The 27,692-nt window shown below is 38.5% G+C and overlaps 2 protein-coding genes across 8 annotated transcripts in view; both read right to left on the reverse strand.

Moving 5' to 3' along the window:
• TLK1 (tousled like kinase 1) overlaps window positions 1–1,150 on the reverse strand; it is a 68,363-nt gene extending 67,213 nt beyond the window's left edge. The window contains exon 1 of one of the 3 annotated variants that reach the window (XM_030277438.4): window positions 997–1,150. Coding sequence is in view for 1 of the 3 variants with exons in the window: in XM_030277437.4 (XP_030133297.1) it covers window positions 261–408 (148 nt within the window). In the remaining 2 variants the exon portion in view is untranslated. Of the gene's footprint in view, window positions 1–260; window positions 675–971 lie in introns of those variants that run through there. The other 2 variants (XM_072932230.1, XM_030277437.4) reach the window with 2 other exon arrangements.
• A 587-nt stretch (window positions 1,151–1,737) lies between these two features.
• METTL8 (methyltransferase 8, tRNA N3-cytidine) overlaps window positions 1,738–27,692 on the reverse strand; it is a 56,550-nt gene continuing 30,595 nt past the window's right edge. The window contains exons 10-12 of one of the 5 annotated variants that reach the window (XR_012056981.1): window positions 26,160–26,270; window positions 15,301–15,463; window positions 1,738–14,026 (exon numbers count right to left, since the gene is read on the reverse strand). Coding sequence is in view for 3 of the 5 variants with exons in the window: in XM_072932242.1 (XP_072788343.1) it covers window positions 15,378–15,463; window positions 26,160–26,270 (197 nt within the window). In the remaining 2 variants the exon portion in view is untranslated. Of the gene's footprint in view, window positions 15,464–23,954; window positions 25,372–26,159; window positions 26,271–27,692 lie in introns of those variants that run through there. The other 4 variants (XM_072932243.1, XR_012056982.1, XM_072932242.1 and 1 more) reach the window with 4 other exon arrangements.

Genomic DNA, 27,692 nt, shown 5'->3' on the forward strand with positions numbered 1-27,692 from the left:
CCCCTCCGCGGCCCGGCGCGGGGGTTACAACGAGGCGCCGTCGCGCCGACGAGCGGGCGGGGGCGGCGGGGCCCCGCTCGCCCAGCGACCGAGGTTCCGCTCACCGCCACCGGGCCCAGCGCTGACCCCGCGCCGCCGCCGGGGGCACCGGCCTCTCCCGCCGCCGCTTCCCAGCGGCCCGGGACCGGCCTCCGGCGGCGGCGGCCGGGCCCCTCCCCAAGGGCCGGGCCCCCCGCGCAGCCCCGCGGCGCGCTGGTTACCTTCCTTGGGCGGCTTGCCGGGCGGCGCGCCGTGCAGCTGGGAGGCCGCCGCCGCCGCGGAGCAGCCCTGCAGGCTCGGTGGGGACGTGGAGAGCCGGGACCAAGATGGCGGCCCCTCCAAACTTCCACTGCTACTTTGGACACTCATCAAGCTACTTTCCTGGAGCCCGGCAGCCGCCGGGGGCGGCGAGGAAGGCGGCGCGGCGGGGGGACACCCAGCGCCGCGCTCATGGCCGGGGGGCCGGCCCGACACCGGCGCGGGGAGGCCGCCGGCTGGGAGCGAGCTCCGGAGGCAGGCGGGAGGCGAGAGAGACGGGGCGCGGGGCCAGCGCAACCTGCCCGCACCTCTGCACTGCGTCGCCGCCGCCGAGCAGCCGCCTGTGTCTGAGGCCAACCTTCCCCGCCGCCGCCGCCGCTGCCGCCGGGGAGGGGAGGGGAGGGCGCAGGCGGGGAGGGGTCATGCGCAAACACGATCGCGAGCCGAGCGAGCGCCGCGCTCCGCCGGCGCCCAGCCGAGCCCCGCCGAGCCGGAGCCGCCCAGGGGCGGCCGGCGGGAGCGGCGCCAGTCGGGCACGCACCTGCCCCCAGCCTCACCGCGCCGCGCGGCCCGAGCACGCCGGCTGCTTCCGCCTCCGGGCTCCGACCCGGGCCGGTTGGCAGCCGCCCGCCGGCTGACCCTTCTCCCCGTGCACGCCCGTCCCGCGGCGATACCTCCCTGCCTTGCTCAAGCGCGCACCTTCCGCGCCGCAGGCGGCCTTCTTCTGGCCGCCCCGACCCAGCCGGAGCTAGCTCCCCTGAGGCCGCGGCGTTCCCCTCCGTCTCGGTTTCCCCGGCGGCACGGTCTGCCCGTGCCACCGCGCCTTCCCCCGCTCCCCGCCGCCACGGCCATGGTTGTGTCGGGGCGGGGCGGCGGGGGCGGGAGCGGCGGCGGAGACGGTACGCGCGGTGCCGCGGCCGGGGCCGCAGCCGCGCCGCCCCGACACCTTCCCGGCGTGCGGCCGCGCGGGGCGAGCCCAGCCCGCTGCCACAGTGCGGGCGGCAGCGGCGGCGCTGAGCGGGCGCTTTTCAGCGCGATCCAGGTGAACGTTGTTCAGGCAGCATCGCCGGGAGCTCTCGGGCGCCTGCCGCTTCTCGGCATACCTTTTATCGGACAGGATGGTGTGCCAGCAGAGACTCGGCGACACTCGGGAGAAGCTGATGTCCCGAGGGAGAAGGCTTTGGCCGCTTCGCTGAGGAGCGAGAGCTCCCATCGGATGAACTGGGAGTCGGGCAGGAGCCATTTACCAGGCCCACCACCTCACCCGCTTCAACCGCCAGGCTGGGGCTCCCGGTGGGCACCAACAGCGACCTGGCAAATTTCAAAACATCCCTCTCTGCCTTGAGTTTAGAGACAAAAGTGCAAACTTCGCCGAATTTTTCAGTTTTTTCTTCCTTGAAATTAACATAATAATGACCGAGAATGTGAGATATATGGAAACTCACTTCTGAAACAAAGCCTTTTAATTTACCAATGCAACTGGTAAATATATTTTATATATATTTATATATATAACAGGGATAACAATGACTTTGATTACTTACAAAAAGTCAACGGGTTGCGGATATATTGCATTTTATGCATATGAAGAATATCTCCATCATTCAGGCATGGCACTTATTTTGTGGTTGCTGTGTGGAGACATCCTGTCCATCTACTAACCTACTTTCCCTTCTATTTGAGAATGACAGGAATAGATTACTAATGTTGGATTGCAGTTCTCTGCACAACACACATATTACTAATTCTGTCTCTTCCTTTTAAAGTGACATCTGTGAAATTATCTAAGATCTTCACCTCCCACAAGTATACAGCATAGCTGGAAGTTTCCTTGCAGTTTGGTATTAACTTAAAGTAAAAATTAGTATGTTTACTTGCTAAACAAGTCTGTTCCAGGGCATATATCTAGTTATATATATTTTTTTTTTTAAAGAGAGGTGATCTGATATTTCAACAAGGACTTGATCCTAAAGACTTCTCAGACTTTACATAAGCAAATTACATCAGGAAATTTCCAATACTTGGGAATGAAGTAAAACAGTGCTAGTTCACTCTGACTGCGGTATTAATACTTAGCAGCTGGTATAGGATATTCTTGCTAGGTACATAATCCCACAATCCATGATAGCATAAGTGAACATGCACCTTGTTTCCTGATGAATATATCCTGCTGCAGCATGCTGCTTTCAAAATCTGCAAAGTAAAAAGCAGTAAGTGAAAGAAATTAAGAAATTGTCTCTTTGTTTATAGCCCTTTGCATCCACTTCATACAAACCCCTGCTATCCTTACAAAACCATGCATAAGCAAGCATTCTTTCTTCCAGTTTTGCTTACAAACTGTTGCCTATAAATCATTCCACTGACACAGTTAAGACTTCTTGTTTAAATAAAGCATTATTTGCCTTGATTAGGGTAACAAGACATCATGCAGAAGATCCCATTCATTATTTCCTCTATCAGACATGCAGATTAAATATTATAAAAATGCTGAAGTGTCTTTTATATTTTCAAATATTAATGCTATGAAAAATAATCAGATCTTTGCCATCTCATAATGTGTTAGACAACACCTCATCGAGAGGCCAGGAGTAAGTGGGCATGCACTACAGGACTTCCCAGCAGAGCACAGTACCTGCTACAAAGTATGGGTTGAGTCTGCATTTTGTAACATAGTAGAGCTGTATCTCTTGGTTTCATGAATTGTTGATGTAGAGATTGAAAGCAGAGTGTGAATTATATAGATCATCTCCAGATGAAACAACATACATAACTTCAAGAATACATGGAGCTGGGTATATTCCTCTCTTTAGTTTACAGAAAACCTACTTTCTTACCGAGTTAGAGCTGACACAATTTTTAAAATACCCCTTTATTTGTAAAGCCCCATTGCTTCAGTGTTATGAATTTAATAGTATCATGGCAGGAGGGAAACCTTCCTTAGTACCTTTCAGAAATTTCAAATTTCAAAAGACTTCCCTTAACAAATAGCATCGTAAATGTACATAATGCTTTTCCTTGAATGCCCTGTGTTTATTCTGCATAAAACTTTATAATCCAGTGGCCAGAGAAATGGCCTTTTTCTCACAGTGGTGAACAGTCAGCATAACCTGCCCAAAATATTAAATACTAAATCCAACTCAAACAGTACTAAGTATTACTAATTATTTTTTTTAAATACAATAAATATTAAATCTTTCTCTTTGCCTTCTAGTTTTTAGGAACAGAATAGTCTGCTATCAAGGTTTATGTGAACACTGCAGACCATTAACATCAGGCATAACTTGAGGTAGTAGATAGAGGGAATCAACTTTCAGTGGGATTGCTCTGGATAACAATGAATAAGGTGCCACACACCTACCTATAAGGGAAAACTTGACTCCAGGTGAAGTCCCAGAAAACTCATTTAGTTTTGCTAATTCCTAAGGAAGAAGACCTCAAAACTCAGATCAGAACAGAAAGAAGTGAAAAGCGTGTGTGCTGTTTTTCTCATAAGAATGTGTCAAATGAAAGTTAGCAATGTTTATGGCAGTAGTAAGTGTTTAATTGAGGACAGTTGAAAAACAGAAAAGCACAAGGAATTTTTCTTATTCAAAAGATAAAAAAAAGGTAAGCAACAAAATCCTGAAAAGCATTAAAATTTTAAGAGCTTTCAATTTTGTCATGAATTACCAATGCAAGAAACTTTAATCACAGTAATTTCACAATCTCTAGAAAGTAAGAGTAGTTAACTGGCAAATAGCAAAGGAAGATGCTTAAAGAAAAAAATTAATGGTCTGAATAGTGACAATTTTTGGAGACCTCTACCTTGCATCTATAAAGATTACTGTGTGCTCAGGTCAAATGTCAATTACAAAATTTCCACATACATCCTTTAGAGAACAAAGAGACATAATTTCAAACATTACACAAAATCCAGAGTTTATCCCACATGTTCTTAAGGAAGACTATGCTATGACTGTGGGACAAGTTACAGAGATATGGCAGTTCCTTCCCTGTTCTGAGATCTTCACCTTCATTGTTCATAGGCACTAAATACATTTTGGTGTCCTCATGAAAGATTTGTATCTAATAGCATCAAATATTGCATATTGTTAATAACTGCATATATTTACTTCTGTTTTTCCCACCAAAGTGCTATTAGCTGGCTTAGGTTTCATGCAAACAGCAGATACTGCAACACCAAGGCGTAGCGACTGACCACACCAGGTAACTGATTATATAAATAGTGGATGTTTACAGAGAGGTTCCAAATAAGACCATTTTTAAATTATGTCAGTAATTAGAAGGAAGGCCTCCAATTCAAGAGATTATTGGAAGAAGTAGAGGTAGAAGAGGAAATTGATTAAGCAGGCTGGTTCTTTTAGGAAAGAAAGTGAAGTGTTACAAGAAATTACAATATCCCTGAAAAGTAGTAAACTATATGCTGAACCATAGGCTTCCAAACTTAAATCAGTCTCTGTCAGCTACAAATCAGGGAAATGCAGGAGTCAGAAATCATTAGGATCTTTACCTCTGATGCTTTTGGCATCTATTTTACATGTAGCTTCTTCCATCTCCTTGGACTTGGCACAAGACTGTAGAGCAACCAAGACTTAGAATCCTTTGATTTATCCCCTCAATTATTTGTAAGGCCAGTGAAATGGAGGTTTCAAATTCTTCGTTAGTTCCTTTTCAGCCTAGCACTAGATAATAGACCCATAGCAGTATTTTCTTAAAGCATAAGCTTTTACAGTATGCCTCACTGTATATTTGCCAGTATTTATGAATTTTATACATAAAAATATGTACACACATGCACACCTACCCCATATATAGAAAGACCTACACATATCCTATAACTATGCCAACACCAGCAGCCAATCTGATTTAACTAGCATAGTAGAAAAATATTCTTGAACTACGTGGACATACTGGTATAGTATCTTGTGTATAAAATGCTGAAATAATTTCATCATCAAAATGATGTATTTCTGACATTTCTAGGTTAGATGTAATACAATATGCTACAAAAACATAACAGAGAAAAAATGTCTTCTGTCCTGGTGAGTGCTGGAAGTTTGTCCTTCCATCTCCTAACACAGCTGAGCACATGTATGGACCCTCCCTGCATCAGACCAACATGCTCCTGGCCAGTCTGGGTTGGGATAATGACTAGAATCTTCCAGTCTGTGTTCTGTAGGTCAGAAGATTCAGAATGCAGTTTTGACACACTCAGAATACCATCTCAGATTGAAACATCTTCTGCACCTGTTTCTCACAAAGCATTTCTATTTATAAGCAAATAGGAATGTTGCAATTGTACTAACATTTATTTTAAAGTTTAGTTAAAGTTTTCTAAAATTGGTTTAGTGCAATAACACTTTTATAGGAAAAAGTTATTTTGAACTCAAATCAATTCTGAGGCTCACTGAATTAGAGCTGTATTCTTAAGCCATATAGTGCACTACATGCTTCACAATTTTTTTAATATGGCACTTGCTGACAACTGAGTCGCAAGGTAACAAAAACATGCATAAATAATATACTAGAAAATATACCTTCCCTACCAGCTTATCAAGATGCAGAGAAGCTAGAAGAAAAACAATATTATCACATTAGGCCTACATTTAAGAACTAGACACAAACACTGTGTAAAAATAGATCTATTTGTATCATTTATATAATTGTCATAAACTGCATTGATTATACCTTTAATATCATCACCATTAGTCAGATCCAGTGATCCACCTCTGCTATAATGGTTTTTGTTCCAAATCTTCAAGAAGCCTGCAAACAACTTCCTGTCAAAACAAACACAAAAATTAAACAGAATTTGGGGGATTTTTTTTGGCCATGCAAATAATGTTCCTTTTGACTCCAGCTCTAGCTACTTTGATTATTAGCTACACTCCAGTCAGAATCAAGGACAGTTTTACAATCTTCTTGGTTATGTTATTTTAATAAAAAATAATTCGGTTTTAAATATTCCCTGGTGAAGAAATTTTTTAAAAATCTGGATGGATGCTACATTCATTTTCTTTCTCCCCATCTGTCTGTTTTTATTTTATTATATTACTTTTCTTCCCATGTCCCTTGCAATCTACTTGTCTGCTCTTCCCTGCAATTTTTTTCTACACTCAGACTATTCCTTTTACAATGCTGCTCTCAGGTAAACAGGCCCCTCTTATCTGTCAGGTTTCCTCTCCATGTTTTTTAAGCTCATGCTTTCCCACATGTCTTTCATAGTTCTGTCTCACTCTTTACACCTTATATCTTCTTGCCTGAAGTATCTGTCTTGCCTGGAGCTTATTTTGTTGCCTTTGATTTTAAGCCATTAGAGACAGACAGTGTTTGCAGAGAGCCATGTCTGTATATGGTTTCCAATAGCAATGGGGCATGTCTTGATGCTTTTTTCAGGCAACAGGCAACCAGTTCAGGGTTGTTGGTTTGGTGGTTTTTTTTGTAATTGTTGAATAAAGCCTTCAAATTTTGGCCACAAAACACCAACAATAAACCTGACAGATTATTTAATATTAGACGCTAAAATAACAGTCTTATAATTACAGATTCTCTGCCTCAGTTCCCTTCCAGCTCCAGATGAGTTGATCTGCTGCATCATTCTGCAATGCCCCCTGTGCTGGGAATAGGGAAGCTGCATTGCTCCAGCTGTTCTGACACCCACTTAGTTCAGCGTTCTACCCCTTATTCTGTCCAAGCACACCTCCAAAAGAAAAGATAACAGCCCCATAGTCAGCAGATTTGGAACAACCTTTCCTTCAGGGTACTGAGACAGTTGGGGAGATAAGAGAGGAAAGGCTGCTTTGCATATTTAGCTCATCAGTTAATGTTTTCTAATGAGACAAAGGTGGAAGATATGAATATGAAACTGATCACAAAACAATGAAGTTAGAGATGCCAAAGAAAGCACAGAGTTACAGAAAGAGTATGGCTTTCCAAAAGTGGATTTTTCTTGGCTCGCAGAATGAACGGGTGGGAAGATCTTTTGGAAGAAATTCATAAGGAAATAGGAGCACAGGAGAGCCAACAGTTACTGAAAGAAGTGTATTAAAGGCACAACAGCAGACTACCCTGATGTAAAGTAAGCACTGAAAGAGAGCAGCAAGGCTTCATCAGGAGCTATTTGGTTAACTGAAAAACAGGAAGGAATCACTCAAAACAGTGAAAATAAGAACTGGTTACTAAAAATGAGTTTAAAATAATAGTAAACTCACACAATGAACAAAGGATGAAGGCTTAGAGGCTATATGTGTTAATCTAGGAAAGGATTTAAGTAAAAGACTATCTAAGTAAAAGCACATAATGTGACACAAAGAATTCTGAAATATTCAAAGCTTATTTGCCTAATGTGTCTACAAAATATCTTAGCGTCAGACATGCAAAGCAATTACTTTCAACAAAGGTCTAAGACACACAGACCAGAAAAGGGAAGGAATGTGTTAAGCAATATTAATAAATGCCAGTTTCCAATCCTGCTAACTTAAACATGTAGTTCAGCAAGCAGTGGATAAAACCAGCCTCCTTGTCTCCTGATCACATTAGCCAGAGCAAAAAGTATGACTGAAATTTATGGCTGGAATATTCATAACATTCTTCTGTGAGTTTTCCAGTGCCTGATATCAGGGTTTCATTTACACTGAATTCCTTGTTGCCATGGAAGGCTCTCTATTTACCTGCTTATTTTCACAAAATCTTTAGAAATGTGGTATCTCTGAGACTTGGTCCACTTCAGTTGGAGAGTAAGCAACAAGTTCAAAAGGCATGGTGTGGCCTGACAGGTCATATGTGGGATTGTATAAACTGTGTTTCCATAGGAAAATGTGCTAAAAATTACCCTGGAGCACTTAAAAGATAAAATAATCTCTGTATGATGATTCTGGGATGGGAGCAGGGGGAGGGTGTTCTGGAGATGGTTTTTGTTTTGGTTTGGGTTTTTTGAGAATTCATGAAGCACAAGAGAGGTCCAAGGAGACTAGAAATGATGAAAATACTGCCTTAGGAAACAAAATGCCATTGGCCTCTCATAAATAACCATGCATCTCTGAAAGATACTGTCATAGGTTGTTAGGCAGTTAGTGTATAGGATGAAGAGAACAATATGCTTTAAAATGTAATCTTAGGATCGTTATTGTGTCAAACCTCTCCAGTTTCCTTCCTAGAAAGGGCAGCAGGCCTATTGAATAAGAAGGAAGCTGTTAATGTGGTATCTGTACTTTAACAAAGTCTTTAGTTGGGTCCTCTCTAATTTTGCCTGCAATACAAAAAATGGGGTAGACAAAGTCAAGTAACAGTTGATACACAAGTAGTTAAATATTTCTCCCTAAAAATATTTATTTAATGGTTTTCTGATAGAGTAGGATGGCACTGCAGTAACATCCTTCAGGGACTTCTCATCCATCCTATTCTACTCAATTTTTCATTGAACAGTTTGGAAAATAGAAAAGGGAGAAAGGGAGTAAACTTGTAATATTTGCAAATAGTCTGGAAGGGGGTTGCAAACACAGGTAAGCAGATCAGAGAAACCACAACTGAAATAAGCTCATACCGGCAGACTAAAATTGACAAAAATAAGACAGAGTATATTAATATAACCTGATGATGCTTTAACAAGGTAACAGGATTGCAAAGAACGAATGAATGTACAAGTGGATTTCAAACTAAATATGAGTCAATATGATGATGTTGCAGAAAGGTATTTCACATTCCAAGATGTATTAGGAAGTGTGCAGTATGTGAGATGCAGGACCTAATTATTTTGCAATTTTCAGTGCTGCTGAGGTCTCAGCTGGAGCATTCTGTGCAATTTTGGGCAATGCATTCCACGAACAATTTCAACAATTTGGATAGAGTTGAAATAAAGTCAACAAGAATGATATTTTGAGTATATAACTTACAAGGAAAGGTTGAAGAAATGAGGCTTTGCTTCTTCAGAAAAAGGAAGATTGGATGTAAAATGCATAAAAGGTTGCATACAGAAAGTCATGGTCAACAGATCTTTGTACAACACCTGAATTATAACAACTGCTTAATTTGCATCAAAGAAGAGTAGTCTAGATACAAAAAATGAAACAACAGCAACAACAACAACAAAAAAAATCCTTTTAACCTAAAGTCTAGATTAGATGGAATAGATTTATGAGGTTGTGGAATCCCCTTCATTTGTGGTTGTTAACAGCAGCCTATACAAACATCTGTCAGGGATGACCTAGTTACCCATTTCCTGCCACAACAGGGATAGACTGGACCTCCTTTTTTTTTCTTTTTATTTTTATTTTTCTTTGGTTTTTTTTTTTTTTCCCACTGTAATGATTTCATTACTGGAGAACCCGTTTCATTTAACTTGGTTGCTACAGATCAAGCAGAACAACTGCTACAACTAGGGAGCCAAGGCCTTAGTGAAATAAAACAAACCTCCACATGACATAAAAATTCAGAAAATAAAAATTATTAAGAAAACTAGCTTTAGTACTTTTGATACATATATGTATTAAAAATTATTCCTTATTAATGACATTATTTTTTGAAATACAATTCTATTGTCCAAAACCTACCCTTTACATCTATTAAGAAGTCAAACTGAGATTTTTAATTCCTTTAAAATAACCAGGATACTAAAAGTTATTATTATGTTAATTCTTAATGTCATTATTTAAAGCGAAGTAATATCCATGATTTTCATCAAGAAAGAGAAGTGAAATGTAAAATACAGAAAAACAACTCACAGAAAAACTGTGAATGAAGCTCTGTCAGCACCTCAGGGATATGATGGTATCATAAACATAACCTGCACAAGAGTGTTTCTCCTGTACTTAAGATGCTGTCATCAGAAACCTGTGTTTATCTGCAGTAGCTTTAGGTATCACTGTTACTGATACTTAGATAAAATCAAGCTATGCACACGCACAGACACACAGAGTGTCAAGCTATAGGTACAGTTGATCTGATGACACTTCCATCCCAAGAACTTGTGCAATCCCTATTAAAGAAACCAAAATATCACCTATGTTGAAATCTTCATGACTACTATTAAACTATTAGATTATTTCTAAGAGTTGGTTTTAAAAAATACATGTTTCTTTTTCCATTTTTTGTAACTATCAAGAAGACCTCTTCCATTTTTCTGAGCATGAAAAAAAATCTGTTCCAGGATAACATTTTAAATTTATTTATTTTAAATTACTTGCCTCAAACTCAAAAATGGTTATGTTTTCAGACCAAGCTTATAGTTTACAAAATGTACATAGCAGAAGAACATTTTCAGTTGTTTTAAACTCACCAATCAAGAAAAGAATCCAACTCCTACTACTGGCCTGCAGTGGGATAAAAGGAAACAAGTCAGTAAACCAGAGATACCTGGTTCAAAATATGGGATGTGTGGTCAAAGGCTTTAGCAGGTTCTAATATTACCAAATCCCCATCAACCTTTCCAAAATATGTGAATTATTAGAACTACACTAAATGGTAATTGATCCAAGATCAATGGAATTCTTTCCCATTTCTGTAGACAGGTGCATTTAATTCTCTGTGTATTTCCCAGACTCTGCTAGGTGAAAAAGAACTGTGAAAGAATTCACTAAACTAGCAAGACAAGAAAGCAAAATGCTATTGCTTCATTTGGTGTATAACATTCATAAGGCAACTGGGGAGATTAGCTTTAATTTCCAATCTTAACACACAATTGCATGCTGGGTTTTTACAATGTAAAAATGTGAGCTGGAGGATATTGCAGGAACACTGACACACCAATGACATCCATTTTCTGGATCGGATTTTTGATTGTCCTGCATGCTAAAGTGTAGGATTTTCTCCCCCTTCCCAAACTGGTTAAAGCACAAAGAAAAGAGATGAACTACATAATGTAAGAATTAGCATAGCTGTTTGGGTAATACTGAGAAGAAAGTACAATAGTTTGCCTGTAAAAGTAAGTTCTTATGCATGCAAAAAATCAAATGTATACAGCTGTGCAGTTGCTACCTACAAAGTAAAAGTCTTATAAATATATGTTTTTGTGGCTGCAATGTACGTAGAATTGCTTCTTTTTAAACCAGCTCGAAGTGAAATTGAGTTTTAGGCCTTCCCATTTTTCCATCAGTGTGGTATAATACTGCATGTAGAATGAATGGCATCATAAGGGAATTTTTTTGTATCTCATCTCTTTTTTTCACCAAATTGTATTCCTAGACTGTTCCCCGCAGCTGTTCATCTAATTCATCAGCAAGAACCATATTCAACAAGATTATACTGCTTTCATCTGTCCCTTTCAGAGAAGCAGAGGAAGAGCAGAAAAGTAGGAGAGGTAAGAATGCTGTAAGTGAGCCTACAGGAAAACACAAAATTCCCAGAGTTCTGCAACTCAGTTAAACCTTAGTTATAGGCAAAACATCACAAACTGCCCTTTGACGTATTAATTGAAATTTAGCTTTCCACATAGTCCCATTTCCTTCTCAGCACAAGGGACACTAGTTGTTCTTGAGAAAGAAAAAAATTAAATGCCTGTCATATAGTTTTGCCTTGCTCACTTCAACAACAAAGGGTTAAGACAGGCATTGAAAAAGCATCCAAGAGAGTAGATAAACAAATAAAAATACTTATGTACATGTATATATGTGCACAATGATAAGACAATTCCTATACATCTTTCCTTCTCCCCTTGCTGCAGCGCAGACAAAAGACAGTGTCAAGCCTGTTAGGCCTCCTCCCTTTCTCTTCTGCTACAGCTTTCACTAGGCACAATGCTTATTAGTACCACAAGAAATAGGGATTTTGCAGTTCAAATGAATCACACATCCTGGGGTGTAATCAATGGCTAAATTAAAAAAAAAGAAAAGGTCATAAGTTAAGGACTGAAACAGCAAGCAAACCCAGAAAGGAATAGCAGATGTTAAACATGGCACAATATGTAGAGATGACATTAACTCTTACCTGCATCTTATCAAATAAGCTCAAACATCAAACAAGACACATTCATCTCTTGCTGATAATTTGCTCTATGGCAGTCCAGCAGTGTTTCACACGAGTATTAACAATCACAACAAATAGAGATGGGAAAGAATTCTGCATGTCCTTCAGGCAATGCAGAATTTTCATTTTGTGTTTTTCTTTTCTTGGTTCAGTATCAGACACTGAAGATTTTTAGTGGTGGATCTGCAGCCCAGTAGCTCTCAATACACTAGAGTATTCTTCATTATGGTCTAGCTTTGCTGGTTTTTCTAGAAGGCAGAAGAGGTTTTTTTACTACATTCTCTCATTAGCCTTCTAATTCCCCAATTAGTATTAAAGAGGGTTGGGTTCATAATTCTTGCCCATTTTAGTAGGAAGCAATTAATATCCACTAATAATAAATATTTATATTTGCAAAGTTGTTTTTTCTGTTATGTTACATCTTGACCTATAGCTGTTTATTTCACAAACAATCCATATTTGTTGCATATCTGTTAAAGGCGGTATCAGTATGCAGATGCTGTAGCAATTTTGAGGATGTCCTGTTGCTGTCTGGATTGCTGTGCAATTTATATCCTCCATTATGACCTTATTTTGAGATATATTTCTCATCTATGCTATATTTCAATCCCCCTTTTTTGGATTGTCCCCTATTTGTTGGCCCTGTGCTGGTAATGAAGTGGCTTTAACTGAATGCTTTCAGTCTGGTCTGACAGATGTATGCCAGGATGAATCTAGTGTTACAGTTCATATATTAGAGAAAAATAATCAAAACTGCATCGTCTGCAGCATTGATTAAGGGACAGCTTGAATCCCTAAGGCATTTCAGGGCATACTGCTAAAGATATTCCCTGTCAAAATAGAATAATGTAATCTATTGCACTTAGAATAAAAAGCCAGGTTCTGGACATATTTAGCACACAGCCTGAAACACACTAGCATGAAATGAGGCAATGAAGTGGTCTCACTGTGCCAAGCTGAGTATCTCAGGATAACATCTAATACCACAATACAGAACTTTGCCCAGTCTTGAGTAAAATTTCCAGTTCTTTCAGACAGTAAAAGGATTCTCACACCACTGTTCTGTTTCCCTCTGGTTTGATATAAATAATTCTTTTTTTACTTTTTGGAAATTATTCAATGAAATCCCTTTCTTGTTTTCTCAAGTTCTCTACCACATACACACATTTCTTCAAGTGTTTTCCCATTTGTGATCAAGAAACTTCAAGTTTCTCAGGGAGGATCATTGCAAAAGAAATTCTGGGGCCATCTTTAGTATGAGTCTTGTTTTCTCTTTTATAGTGACAGAAAAAGTCCCTAACACAGACTACAGCCACTGCTGAGCTTAAAGCTACAAGGCAGCCCTTGGTCTGAGAGTCAGCCGATTTTACACGTACAAACAAACACAGGCAGGTACAAACTGAATGATGTCTCAGAGTCCCCTTCATTTGGAAGAGGCTATTACACAATGCACTGAAGCACCCATAATGGCTCTATTCCTGCATATATGCATAAGCTCAGCAGAAGGTGATCTCCACTGCTCTGGCAGGAGGCACTCAGACACTATTCAGAGAAAGAGTGAGTGTTTCCATGTCATTAATCAAGCTGGTGACTAACATTAGTACACCAATTGACAGGATGCTCACAGCATCTATTATTGGTTATGGATGTCATTCCATGTTATCCTCTTCCCATCATGTTGCATTCATTATGTGCTAGCAGAGGTTGTATTTTATACATTACCTTTCCTAGGAAAGCCCAACTTCTCCATAGGAGTAAAACTGTGATCATCCTGAAGTCAGGAGCAAATCTTTCATTAGAATCATAGGCCTTTAGGATCAGAAATACCAACTATTAACCTAGCATTAGAAATAGGGCTAGAATTTCACAGTAGGAGTTACTAATCCTTTATTTCTTACCTTTCTCTCTCGGGAAAACTTATTTTCACTTTGAAAAATCTTTTATAAGACTCAATATAGACACATATAAAAGGCTACCTATCAGACTTGACCACTAAAAGACAATGCATCTCATCTTCTGCCTTCCAAAGGTAGAATCACCATTCATATTCATCTGTCATAAAAACAACAGTGAAAGCAATGCCTATCTCAGATGAAAGTATTCAGCCAATGTTCAAGGGACTAGGGAGGCAAAAAAGACATTGTTTGCTATCAGATTACTTGTCATGCATGTGCTTAATAAAGTTTACAGTCCTCAGGAACAGCCAAAATAATTCTTTCATTGCCAAGATAACTTAACCTTAAACCACTAAAATCAGTCATAAGATTCATACAGATAACTTTGTACACAATTTGCATTTTTTTCCCACAGGAAGTCCCACCCAACTTTCCAATCAGACAATTCCACTTCAGGTAGTAAGGGCAAGTGCCTAATAACACACAGGGTTCTTTTAGCTCCTTGCACGTTAACAACCGGTATAATTGTGCCAAGCTTTTTATTTCAAATGGAGACTACCTGCTTCCCATCATAATGGTCCTTCATTAGAGGACCTATTCCATCATGATTTATATGATACCTAGACAAGTTCCCAACGGGAGTTGTACTTTGAATAATAAAGGTAACTTCTTTGTTCCGTACAGATTTTGTGCCAGTTCTATCTCCTTTTCACTTATTCTAGTCACTATTTTGATCTTCTTTTTGATGACAGTACGACAGTACACTCATAAATTCATATGCCAAGTTATTAAAAAGTTTTTAAAAATCCAAAGAAGTTATGGAGTACAATGTAAAACTTGTTCCAAATTGAGTTTTTAGTATAAAGGATATTCCATGGCAAATTGCACATACTCATTTATTTACAAAAACATTTACAGGCAAACAAAATAGCAACAAGACATTTCTCTGTGCTATTTTCTTTTTTCCATTATATTTTAAATGTATTTCTATATTGATTCCTGACCACACCTTAGGCATGCACAAAGCAACACAACTGCTACCTATGTATTTCTATGATTCTACATGGAGCTGGGAAGAAGCAAGTCAACTTGCTTTGTTTTGAAATTTTTATTTTGGTTTACACACACACACACAAATATGGATACTTACATTCCTTATCTACAGCTTCTGAAACAGAGCTGAACTCTTTCCAAAGAAAACAACCTCACGGGGGTCAAGCTTTGCTCTTACTGCAGAAAGATCCATTGGTCTAGATGACCTATGTTTTCTTTCTGAGCTTTGGTATGTCTCTTAAGTCTCATTCTTGGAGTGCCTAGAGAAAACAGAGCAGAATATTGATACCAATTTATTATTCTTTTAATAGGTAGAGCAAATTCTTTGAATAGGCAGAGCAAAGAACAGATACAGAAAATCAGACGAGCTGCACCCTCCATCTCTGAGAATACACAGCATTCTTCTGTCTTAGCTGTAAGTCTTCCGTGCCAAAGAACATGCTGTGCATGTTACCATATCCCCATCACTCTAACCCAACCATGAGCAGGTAGTGAGTTAACAATGAGTGAAATGAGATGATTACTCATCAGGGTGGGACAACTTCTTACACAGGTTCATAACCAATTACAGTTTAGCAGCTGGATTGCAGCCATGCCATGCCTTTTTTTGCTGATGGGACATGTACAAAATATCCAGGTTGTCTGAGAAGCCTTTGTTTATGTATGGCTTTAGTCAACCTTTATTATGGTGGTTATTTTATCCATGGCTCTTGTTATTTAGTCCTGACATTTAGCAATAGTAAACTGTTTACTGGATAGTTTCTTGTCATGGGATTCAACAAAATGAAAGCAAAGATTACATAGGGATTTTTTTGAAAAAAAGTTATGATTTTTCTTCTATAGAAGTTTTCATTTTTCAGTACTGTCATTCCAAACTCTAAACCTTCTACCATCACGTGGTAAAGGGTAAGAGTAGCCCTTTTGACAAGGAATGCTGCAGAGGACTAGAAGAAAAAATTCCATCTGGGGACTAGGGTGCCAATAACTGAGGCTAATGCACATTCAGAATAACTCAGGACATTCCAGACTCCAGCTGAAAGAGCAATTGCACTGTTATTGCTAAGTTCCCCTAAAGACAGTGTGAGTGCAGAGTCCACAAAGACATTAGCTTTTTCTGGTTTTTCAGGATGAGAACCAAACTATCCCCTTGCCTTAATACAAACAAATCCTCACTGGTAGGAATAAACTCAAAAATGCTACTTACAATCTGATATATCTATTGCTGAGTATATTAAATATCTATTCCCTGTTACTGACTTGGGTATTTTTCCACAGAACACTTCCTGAGTATAATTCACAAATTAGTTTCCTGTCTGATTTCAATATGATTTTGCATTTGCATAAAAATCACAAACAAATTCCAAAATATTACAAGTCTCAAGCACCTTGTTAAATACTATCTTGTCCACAAAGACTGTTCAAGATACCTGAGAGATCTACACATAAAGGCTGAAACAGAAGGAGACTGAAATAGGTGTATTATTGAGAAGTCCCACATAAAAAGCAAAATTTCTCTTATACTTCTAATACAGTATTTTGTGTAACCCACAAGGCAAAATTTCTTATAATCACCGTCTGCAGGAAGAATTTACTGTCAACATATACTGTACACTAAAGGAACAAAATTACCTCTATCCACATTCACACAAACCCACAGCTCCTTAAGACAATAATTTTCAAAGTATCTCTGTTCAGTAAAATAGGCACTGTTTGAAGTTTCTTTATGGCAGACTAGTAGAATCAAAATGAAAGCAGACTTGCTCACCACGCAAAGCTCTTGCCTTCTTTTTAATTTCTCACAGTAATTAAAAGTATATTCAGCTTTTCCTCTCTCAGCACCACACTCTGCCCTTGTAGATTACTGAAACATGAATTTGTGAAGGCTGTTTCAAGTAGAAGGATGTTCCTATGTACAGGAATGATGTTAATTCCTGTCACTCTGAACATCCAAGTGAGATTGTTGTTAAAGCTGCTTCCAAAGGACCAAGAGAATTTGTGCCATTCATTTCAATGACTTTCTTCACCTCTATTAGACTAAACATAAATGTAATATAGCCAAGCCAGATTCCAAAGGTTAGTCTTTCATTTAGGCAAAATATTGGAGATGCAAAACCTATGTAGCACTTACAGGACTCTAGCATGGATTCAATAAACCGACTGAACATGAAAGGAACATCCTTTCTAAATGCAAATTATTCAGGTGCAATTTGAGTTCCTTAAAGGTTACTCTTCAGTTCCCTCTCCCTGTCTAATAAATGAGAATGCAGAATAGCTTAGTTTCCTTTTTCAAAATTCTTCATATTAAGTAATTTTGCTGCTTCTGTTATGGGCCTTTTCTGTATTGAGCAGATAGAGACTCTGGACTGTTTCTTTTCTGTGACTGCTGAACAGAACATTCCATATTAGCATTTTATTAAAGCATTTCTTATAAAAACTTAAAAACTTATTTTAAAAGCATGTCTGACAACACAGCAACATACAGATATACTCAAACTGCAGCATTTTTTCTTTCTTTTTCATTTTGCCAAAAGAGCTCAACAACTCTTGATATTACACTCATCAAAGTGTCAGCAGATCCCTGAAAAGGTATGCACAGCAGTCCTAGATCTGACTATGAAATTTCTTTATCATGAGCTTTTGTCTTAAGTGAAGTCTATGGCGAAACTTTTACTTGATTCCTGAGGTCAGAACCCTCATAATATTGGTCATCCTAGGTATCACATGAAAGAAAACATGTCATATTATACTATAAGCATCCTAATAGAGGTGTTCCCACAAGAGGGACTTGATTTGTGCATAATAATAGTCACTGACCAGTGAGCTGCTCTAGGCCCTTTGTGGCGAAGCACATTCATTAGAGAAATTCACAAGTATATTTTATACCGCAAACTTGAGGTTTTTATGGGAATTTAATTTCACCACAAGTCACATGGCAGCATTGTCAGAACTGACAGGGATGAGTGAAACTGGAAAAAGAAGCACTAGCAGTTTTGTGAACACAGTAAATATTTTGCATTTTCCATGGGGTTTTTTTTCACATAAGGTTCAAACAAGACATAATAACTGGTCACACAATGTTAAGAGTTTAAGCTGGAATTGTGCCTGTATTTTAGATAATCAAAAACTCATTCCATATCTCTGTCCCACCTCAGCTGTATTGTGTATTTTTTCAATTGTATCAAGGCCTCACCTTTATATATTTATGGTAGAACACGTGAAATAACTAATATTTGGAATGTTGTAGGTAGAATTTAGACAAATAAGAGTAAAAAGTTAAATTAAGAAAAAGAGATGTATAATGGTTTTCAGTCTGTGCAAAGACAGCACCCAAAGTAAAGATAATTACAATAGAAGCCAGTAATAAAGTCCCAAATGAGTATCTTCAGCATACCATGCATAATTGAAATAAGGATTCAATCTTCTCCAAAGAACATTAGGAAATGGGATAATAAATATTTACTGATTTTTCTACTGGTGGAATAAACGAGGACTTTCTGTTTTCTTTATATCTACCACAGATAGAAAAAATACATTTGTAGGTCACATATTAGGCATATATCTTTTGGAGCCCAGAGACGTTGACTCCACCTACATGCTGCTAAGAAACTCCATGAGAGGAACACAGAAGATGGTTATGGCTAGGGCCAGACCTTTTAGCACAAGTGCCAGAAGAATCTTCTGCCCTAGTTCAATCAAAAAAAGATTCTTCTCATCATGCTGCTATAATATTGTCAAGAAACCCTCTTTTGTTGTAAAATCATCTTAGTCTTACACCAGGTGGAAGGAAAGTGACAAAATTCAACAATTTTCAAGATTTAATGAGTTCCTAACTTGTCATGGCTTTGTAACTCACGGATGGCCGACTAACTTTTAACACCTCAAACTTTGCCTGTTTTAAGTTCTCACACAAAACGAGGGCACAGCCTCATTTTGAAGCTCACATCCTACAGTAAGGTAACGGCTGGTTTTTTGACTGATAAATCAGCTGCACATGAACTGCCACTGTACAAAAGCACTGCTTGTTGGATGCAATGGCCAGAGCTTTGTCACTTAACATAGCTACATGTTTTTTACATCCTGTTAAAGAGTTCCATTCCCAGCTATTTCACCTACAAAAAAATAGCTCTTGAAACCTACTGTGCATACTCGGGATGAAAGCTTGATACAAAGTTTAAATAAAAAACCTGTTTTTCCTCAAAACAGTCTTTTCTTTGCTGCCATCCACTTACTAAATAGTCTTTCCTTAATTCAGTTACAAGGAGTTTTGCCCACTTGAACTGCAAGCAATGTAAATAAGCATGTGCTTCACTCAAAGCAGAGGCAGGCACTGGAGCGCCCCTGGGCCATACTGGCCGGCCAGAACAATGCCCACGGGAGCTCCCAGCTTGTTGCAGGACTCACTTTCCTGAAGCCCTTGGTAGCTGGATGGGGAGATGGAGCTGTGCTGCACACGCTGCAGCAGCAGATTTGAGCAGAGAGAGCCAGGGCTGAGTCACCGGCTGAGGTCTGGTACATACTTAGCCAAACTGATAGTATTGCTGACCAGGCAGGATTTCTCCCTCCTGTCCCACATTTTCAGGTGGCAAAGCACTCAGCCAGCATCTCTTCAGCTAGGATCTATGCAGAAGGCACAGAATGCTGTCAAAATAAAACACTGAACCACTGTTCAGCTTGCTTTCTTAAGAATGAACTCCTACTGCATGATACTGAATTGTACAAATTTATCTAAAGTGAAAGTGAAAATGCCTGTGTTAATTCTGATTCTGTCACAGCATTTTGAATGTCATAGGTCCTACTTCAGCAAAGTTTTCAAACAAACCAAGTGTGAAGAACTTCATTAGAAATTTTAAAAACCCACACCAATCTATGTACTGAATGTCAGTATAGTACACCAGCTACAAAGGTGATGTTAGTATAAATCTCTGATAATATTATTCAATAATATTATTATCAAACAGACAATTTTCAGGCAGACTCACACAATCTCCTTATTCCCTGATTACAATAGCTAAAACCCAAATCAAAGAGTCATAATTCACCTCTTCTAAGGCTTAATCTAAGCTTCCTTCCTTAATTCAAGTTGCTCTTATGTTCCCTCCCCCAAAGTCTACTTGTTCCACCTCCTCTGCATATAGCAAAGATACAAAAGCTGCCATGAAAGGGTTCTGATGCTTACTAAAACCTGAAGCTTGTTGCTCTTCTATATTTCTTTTAATAACTTTTAAATTTTAATTTATTTTTTTAGTCATAGAAACAATAGTTCTTCAAGAGTATATGTCATACAAGCACAGCTTTGGTTTTGATACAACCCTATTAAGAATTAAATCATTCGTGTCACCAACACTGCATACGAGTGTCCACTGTTAGCAGATTAGGGCTTTAAATGTTCACCTCTATATTTAGAAACCAAAAACCAAATGGTCAGCTTTCCTGATGACTCAGCATCCATACTGACTGCAGAAGAATGCAGATCCCCAGCAGGCCCCTTGCATAAAAGTGTTTCAAAAGTCCAAACGTGAAAGTTATGGCTTGTACGCTTTTCTAGATTAATAATAGAAAGACCTTTATTAACTTTCCTTTTACTACTCATTCCATACAACCATTTGTTTAAGGAAAAACTAAGTGAATAACCTTTCTCTCTTCCCTTGTGTTAAATGCCTGTTTAAAGAATTTCTTTTTTCTTATGGCTGGACCTTTCTTTACTTGGATGCCATCCAATTTCCATTTCTCTACCTCTCAGCCTACTGATGTTCTCTATGTTCTCATTTTACTTTTACACATACACATATACATATGTACATGTATGTATATATATAATCTAAGCCTGTTAGGCTTATCTTAGGCAATAACTGTTTTGTTGTGGTTTTGCTTTGTTTTGTTTTTAAAAGAGAGAGCACTCAAATTTTTGGACAGATAGAAAAGGTTGCTCTAGGCTACCCTGGGGAAAGTTTGCATGTTCATTGCTGATCTCACCAAATAAGCTGGGCATGAAAACCAAGAGGCCTGAAATTGTCATTGTTCATGTAGTTACAGGTGGATACACATGTATGTTTATGTTAAACTTTTTTTTTATTCACTTTATGAATACAACCACTAATACTTACGTAATGTATACTTAAAATATCCAAGTAATAATTATTACACTCCACTTGAGAGTCTCAAAAAGTGTTATTAAGATAAATCAGAAGATAGTGTAGCTGGAAACAAGAATTTAAAATTATATAAAGTATCACAAGCATACATATAGCATACCTCTACCAAAAATTTGCTGGCAACACACCAGATAAGACTGCTGTATTCTTGATCTCATATAGGAATGGAAAGTCCACCAGAGAAAAACACTTAGCTAGTATTTGCCTGCATTACCTTCAGCTGTGACTTCCGAAGAGTATCATGTTTGCTTTCTTTTTTAATCTGATTGACTAATTTAGAAAAAGAAGAATGAACAATTGGAAAAAAAAGGAAGCCCAAAGCATAATATAAGTTTAGATTATATTGCTTTACTGGTATTTCCTTAGAATCACATACCATTGTGCAAAGTCTTCAGTAATGAAATAACACAATGTCTGTGAAATGCAAAAACACAGGAAAGCATAAATATGCATTTTCATTTTCTGACAATGGATTTTAAAAAGCCATTTTTCCACTTATTGGGCTTTTTTTTCCTATCTTCACAAACTTTGTTATTTTGAACTTCAAAGGTCTTTTAAGTTTCAGAATAGGCATACTTTCTTACAGTAACTTTCTCAAGTATTTGAGACAACAAATACGAACATGTCTTAAGGATTTTATATACAAATCACTTAGCTTAGTCTATCATGCTTATCTGGTTGGTTATTAAGTTTCATAAAACTTATTACCCACTACAGAATTTATTAGGATAAAAAATTCTGAATATCCTACACAAAAATATAAACGCATATCTGAGTAAATCAAATTTCAGCCCTTAAACAAAGTAAGAGTAGCAAACAAAGTATTTTTGTACTTTAATGTTTGCAATTTTATCTTTGCAGGTAGCATTAGGTCCTATCATGGATTAACCCCAGCCAGCAACTAAGCACCACTCACTCACTTCACTCTGGTGGAGTGGGGGAGACTCATGAGGGTAAAAGCAAGAGAAGTTATGGGTTGAAATAAGGAGAGTTTAATAGGTAAAGCAAAAGCTGTGCATGCAATCAAAGCTAAAGAATTAATTCATTCACCACCTCCCACGGGCCAGCAGCTGCTCAGCCGTCTCCAGGACAGCCAGGGCTCCCAGCACACGCAATGGTGACTTGGGAAGACAAAAACTGTAACTCCAAATATCCCTCCCTCTCTTCTGTTTTCCTCAGAATTATATGCTGAGCATGACACTATATGGTTTGTTACATCCCTTTGGTCAATTGGTGTCAGCTGTGATGTGTCCCCTCCCATATCCCCCTGCAACCCCAGCCTTCTCATGGGTGAAGCAATACAAGAAGAAGAAAAGGCCTTGATACTGTGCAAGTGCAGCTCAGCAAGAGCAAAAACATCTCTATATAACCTAACTGTTTTTGGCACAAATCTAAAACATAGCACCATACCAGCCACTGTGAAGAAAATTAACTCTACTCTTGAATAAAGAGGTGACATTTTTATCTAAAATAAGGTAATGACTGTCGTAATCTGTATGTCAGAGAAAGTCATGGTCACAGACAATGTCAGCTCTTTCATATCACCTTTTCTTAACACAAACATCTCTGGTCGTTAAATTGCAAAAATTCAAAAGGGATTAAATGAAACATTTTGAAAAGCATTGTGTGTCATCTTTGGGTTTAGCTCAGCCCATGTGTAAACAGGATTAGCATTGTCATTGAGAATTGTACCTGTGTATGCCAGGGATTAACATGCCAGCATCTCTCTGTCTGAAATCAGAGCTCCATGCTAAAAATGCAGCTCTTGCTACTGTTATTTTAATTTTAAGTAAATGCACATTTAACTACAGGCTGCACTGGTAGTTTGCAGGAATGGAGATTAAACCTGAAGTGAGCATGGAAGATTCAACTCAGCTCCACTTCAGAGTAAAAACTGTTTCTCTGAAGGATTGTCACCCACATGCAAGTGCCAGAGTGAAGATCTCCTCCTTGAAATGCCTCACACTGCCTTTTCACTTCTCCACCCACTACTCTTTCTCATGCTCTCACTGTTGTGTGTAATCAATGTCATTGGAAGCTCAGCTGCCCGATTCCTCAGAACAACATCTGACTACTGTGCTTAGTAGGGGATGTAGCAAACAGAGCCACTTAAAATGGCAAAGCCTTTCCTAGTGTAAAATAAAAGACTACCGGTAGGTTTGGATTCTCTAAGTCCATCTGCTAAATGCTACACTGCAAAACAACCCTTTTATTCAAGTTGAAAGATGCACTCCTCCATTTAAAAATCACTTGTTATATCAGAAGGAAATGGAGGCTAGAGTGTGCCTGACACTAAAGAAAGAAAAAATGAGTGCTGGCTTTGCGATGAAACCATCCAAAAGAACCGCTCTCAACTGAGCATAATTAATTAATTGTAACTCTTATAGCAAACCAACTACTTTCATTCTTTGGCCTTTGGCTTGTCCACATGCCAGTTTACTGACAGAGAAGTGTGGCAAGACTGGTGTCTCTCTCCCACTCTCTCAGGAACTGTACTGAATTTGTCATTCCATATAAAATACTAAGTGCTGTATGATTGCTACAGGACTACATGTTGTCATGCCAATTACTATGTTCTCTATTTTTCTCCCTTTCCCCCTTCTATCTTTTCTTAATTTGGCAACTGTGTCTACTAGACCCATTTTGTATTCAGGCACATTCTTCAGCTCTGCTTTTGAGCTGAATGTTGAGCAATGTTAGGATCTCAAAAAAGGTAATGAGGAAGGTTTTAGGATCGTTATTTCTTTGCTTCTTTGGTTTTTTTAAATTGAAGCATTTAAAAATCCCGAACAGTAAATATGCAAAATTTCCCATTCACACATATAAAAATGAAAATGGAAAAATCTAATATAACCAGTTTTTGGTAACTCACCAATCTTTTAGCCTTGTGAATATTTAGATTCCTTTCTTTAATAGGGCATGGTGATAAATATATACAATATAAGTTTTTTGCCTGCCAACTTGACTAATTTATCTTGCTTTTTGTATCATGTAAAGGTATAAATTAGACCTTCTAAATACTAAATCATAAGATTATATGCCATTCTCACATTGTCTATCATTCAATTCCCAAAGCTGTTTTCATATGGAAATTCCTAGAGACATGAAAAAAACTTCACTATCTATTTTTAATGCGTCTTTTTCTTCTCGCTGATCAGGACACACTACAGAGAAGACTATACATTGGACTTATGCAGCAGCTATAGAGCACTCTATTTTTACATCATACTTAAAAATGTTAACATTTTGGTTGTTTTTAGAACTAGGAGTATACACCAAATCTGTTTTTAAAATGAATTTTAAATTTTATTTAGTATCAAAACACAGGAATGCCTGGATTATTCTTAAACTAATTATTTATCAAATTGTATATGTCATCTGTGGGTTTTAGCCTTATTAAGCTAATTCACATGCTTCCTTAATCTTTTGAGTTCCCTTCAAAATTGTAGCAACCTGATCAATAAAATATCCCCTGAAAATAGTTACTAATTCCTATTTCACAGCAGCAATTGACAAGACAGCTTTAGCTAACATTAAGTATACAAAGCTTCAAAACATGCATATTAGCTTTAATATACTTGACATACATTATACCTCAAATAAGCGAAATTTTCAGTCTCTTGGATAAGCGCTCCTCTGCAACCGTCAGTGTTTTAAAATAACAAAACATATTCCATCTCTAAATTGCTGTGATCCCAGATGAAGCCTGTTCTGCTATTTTTTTAAAGTTTTATTTCTAGTTTATACAAATTCATTATAAGTTCTGTCGAACAGATGCAAGTATAACAGAAACTGATATTGGGAGGCTCTTCACAGTAATAATCTGCAGATATTGTCTTGATTTAAATGGGACATCATCAGAACACATGGAGTAAATTTAATTGTTCTACCTTGATTGCACACAATCAGGATACAGACACTTCTGTTATTCTCTGGTATTTGCTTCCCAGGAGGATAGGAATGTAGCTTCTGTCACTATAGGATTCTATTTGAAAAAAAGGTAAAAACATTGTTCCCTAAGGAGAAAGCAAAAGCAGGTGTATCACACACTTGCCTGCACTGTTGAAAACATGTGCATAGCACATACAAACTATAACAAATGAAACATTCAATCTTTTTAATATATTGAAATGCATTGTGCACATATGGATGAAAGAGAAAGCCTGTAATATTCACTAAGATGTGAAATACATTACCATTTGGGAGAATAAAATCTTTGAAGATAGGTCTTTCTACATCCAGTCCTTATACCAATTGCTTTGCTTACCCAGATTTCACCCTATTTTTGTGACAAATAGTCCCCTTTCTTCTTCTTGCCCCCTCTATTTTTTAATTTAAATAATTAAATTAATTTAATTTCATTTATTTCTAGGCCCAAGGTCCTCACCCTGCCCCACTGTATCCTGTTGCAAATCTTCTCCATAAACTGTATCCACAGTGTGCTGTTCCTCAGTTCCCTATTGTGCATCTCATTTTTCTTGGTCAATCTCTCCAAGACTGCATCTCACCCTAGCTCCTAGAGGAAACACTCACTCCCTCTCTTGCCTGCCTTTGAGCTGCATCTTCATCTTTCTCCTCTCTTGCTTTCAAATCAAGCAGATTCTCCTTTTAGTTGCTTGGTACTAGCAAGAGGTGAAGGATGGTCACTGAACAAAGAAGTTTCCTTCTCAGCTCAAAGCCCAGTCCAGGCATGACCTGCATGCCAGGAGGCACAGGTAGATGAAGAACCTGCTAAGACACCCATGGCAACCCGTGTAGCTCTTACTGACTACATACAAAGTGCAACTGCCTATAGGAGACTTACCTTGTCCAAATTCTGGATGATTCTTAAGAGAAGGGGAACTGGCACATAACTGATGTAAAAAAACCCTCATGTCCAATCCTTGTTCCAAACATGGAGAGAAGTATACATATACTGAAATGCAAAGTGAACTATTATTAACAATAGCAGCGTTTAATATTTTTGCAACATGTATACATGTTTCATTTCCAAGGTTGTTCAACCACCCATTATGAAGATGCTCTATGGAGAAGAAATGGCTTATACATGGACTGTTATGATAGACAATACACCCTTATTCAAGGACAGGCTGGGTGGAGCTTTGAGCAACCTGGTCTAGTGGAAGGCGTCCTTGCCTGCAGCAGAGGGGTTGGTACTAGATGATCTTTAAGGTTCTTCCAACCCAAACCATTCTATGATACTCTGACGCTTGACTTGAAATTATTAAAAAATGCAGTCATCACCACTATATATAATTTAGCATCTATACAATTAATTGCAAAAAGAAAAAGCAATCTGTACAGAAGGAAAAAATCTCCCCTGTTTAAATTCTAACAATAACTCAGCCAGCCAACTTGACTGCAAATATTTGTGTATATATCTCCTTAGGAAACTGCTCAGCTGTCCACTACACACAGGAAAAAGAGGAAGCAAACCATATGTCAACAGATCAAAGAGAACACTGGAACAGTGAGTAAAGTTCACACCACAAATGAAAATGAAGTAGCAGAATTCATGCTAAGTGATTTCCACCATTGTTTAATACAAATTTTGTGGTTGTTTACTATAACTTTTTTGTCATTATAAACTAGCAAAATCAGATTAGCTTTACAGTTTCCAAGACAATAAACTTTTCCCTAGTGTTCCTACAGTTCCTCCTCATCACGCCTGCATTTGGCTGTCCTCCTCAGATTCAGTGGATTTGTGAATGTGGCAAAAGTCACATTCTAAGCCTTTTCCTTAGCCTTGGTTTTACTAAGAAAAAGGCAATTTTTTTTTTTTTTGTATGAGTCACTTGTTATTGACTAGGTACTTCAAAATTAGTGTAGGAAAAAAAGTTGGTCATTTTCTTTACTTTTTAACTGTCTCACACTTGCTTAAAAACTAAGCAAGGCATAAACCAGTAGGTACCATGTATTTTTTGCCCATGTACATCTGGGCAAAAAATACAAGGTGTTCATAAAACAAGCCAAGGCCAATGAAACTGAAGCTCATTTCTAGCAAGACTACCTTTCTCTAATTTCCATTAGGAAGCCATGCTTGAAACAACCAAAAAAAAAATTTACAAAAATGAAAGAACATTTGTAATTATAAATTAAAATGTTTAGTGTTTATAGAATATGTATAAACTAATTTAAGTGATTTATCTGATTAAAGAATCAACTTTGTATGTCAAAAGTAAAAAATTAGTAAAATTAGTTTTTCTTTCCTCCAGAAATTAATTAACAATAAGCTGGTTTAAACTGCCTTTCCTATATAGATGTCTGCATCTCTTTTTCTTCTTTTATTTCAGTAGTCCTTCCTGCTTAATACAGATAATTTGAAAGTGTTTTAAAA

Source organism: Taeniopygia guttata, chromosome 7 (genome assembly GCF_048771995.1).
Source record: "Taeniopygia guttata chromosome 7, bTaeGut7.mat, whole genome shotgun sequence".
Lineage (NCBI taxonomy): Eukaryota > Metazoa > Chordata > Aves > Passeriformes > Estrildidae > Taeniopygia > Taeniopygia guttata.